Below are 1379 nucleotides of genomic sequence, written 5' to 3' on the forward strand. Positions count from 1 at the left end.
ACCATGTCCTACAGGGACTTTCCAGCTGTTGAGTGTCGTGACGCACCAAGGCCGGTATGCAGACAGCGGACATTACGTGGGCTGGGCACGTGCAGGGGGTGCGGATACACCTCAGGAGCCCCCGAGCGCAGAAAATGAGAAGAAGAAAGAGGAAGAAGAACAGGAGGAGCAAACAGCTTCTTCGGGACCCGCTGCAAAGAAGCAAAAGAATGTGATCATGTGGAGGAAATTCGATGATGACAAAGTCACAGAAATTCCGTGGGAATCGATCGACCTCGCAGGAGGTCGCAGCGATTACCATGTTGCGTATTTGCTGCTGATGAAGCACGTTTTAGTTGTTCCTTCTGAAGAAGAACTGAAAGTACTGGCAAAGCAGATGTAATGTGCATGCAACTTGCATGCCTTTGCGATCAAGAAAGCCGTTTCGCATCAGTCCACTATCCGTGAACCACAGCTAGCTAACAAAACAAAGAGAGGCAAACAAATTCAACAGCCTCTAACGCAGATTCCCCCCGCCCTTTTTTTATTCCTTTGTTCCGTCTTTCGTCATCCAAGTCGCGCTGCTTCAGTCTACTGAAGGGTAGGGGATTGCAGAGGATACTGCTTTTGACGTAGCAAGTCGGGAAGCGTGCACCATCCGTAGTTGCCCGACTAGCTAGCTAGCTAGCTGCCAAGCTAATGTGTGCAATCAGCGCTGAGCACTGAGAGAAGTTTCGACAAGTAGCTCGATGTTATCCATTTCAGTTGCATTTCCTTCCTCTGGCCAACGCCTTCAGGCAAAATTTCATACTCTAAAATATCTACTGGTACAAAACAAAGATCAGTGATTTCAAGTGAATGTAAGCGCCTTGAAATAAATATTAACTGACGTCTTAAACTATATATTAGTGCTTTAAAAAAAGGAGCTTCGATGCAGAGATGCAAAGGAGCTTCGGTTTCCACGCGCTTTGTTAACGACCCGCTGAGTCGAGTGCTGCGAAACACAAACAACTAAGTGGTCGGTGAATACTTTAAAACTAACATGAATAATTCGTCAAAGGAAAAACAATTCGTGCCTTTAATTAGTGATTAGTGCTTCGAAGCATGCACATGTGAAGGCAGCACTAGTCAGCCCTTTGCCAGAAAACCCTGGGGAAAGGAAGGGAGAAACGGAGACGATTATGTGAGGGAGCTGAGTACAATAATTGCCTACTAATAACTATAAATAATAAGAGGTGCATGGTAATGACGCCGTACAACCAGAACTTCTCTCTTCAAGAGCAAACCATAAAAACCGAAGGCATGAAATTCAATTTAAAGTACACGGTAGATAATCGCGCTAGATTGGAGGCCGTTGAATTGGACAGGACGAATTTAGAAAGAAATACAAAAATGAAAGA

At 45.2% G+C, this 1379-nt stretch overlaps 1 protein-coding gene across 1 annotated transcript; it reads left to right on the forward strand.

Moving 5' to 3' along the window:
• Nucleotides 1-3: 3 nt before the first annotated feature.
• Nucleotides 4-382, forward strand: EMH_0095180 (Ubiquitin carboxyl-terminal hydrolase, related; the record flags this gene model as incomplete). Its single annotated transcript, XM_013502201.1, has 2 exons — nt 4-54; nt 116-382. 2 exons carry the CDS (start codon nt 4-6, stop codon nt 380-382), a joined length of 318 nt encoding a protein of 105 aa, XP_013357655.1.
• Nucleotides 383-1379: the final 997 nt, after the last annotated feature.

Source organism: Eimeria mitis, genomic scaffold (assembly GCF_000499745.2).
Source record: "Eimeria mitis Houghton genomic scaffold, Emh_scaff8509, whole genome shotgun sequence".
NCBI lineage: Eukaryota > Apicomplexa > Conoidasida > Eucoccidiorida > Eimeriidae > Eimeria > Eimeria mitis.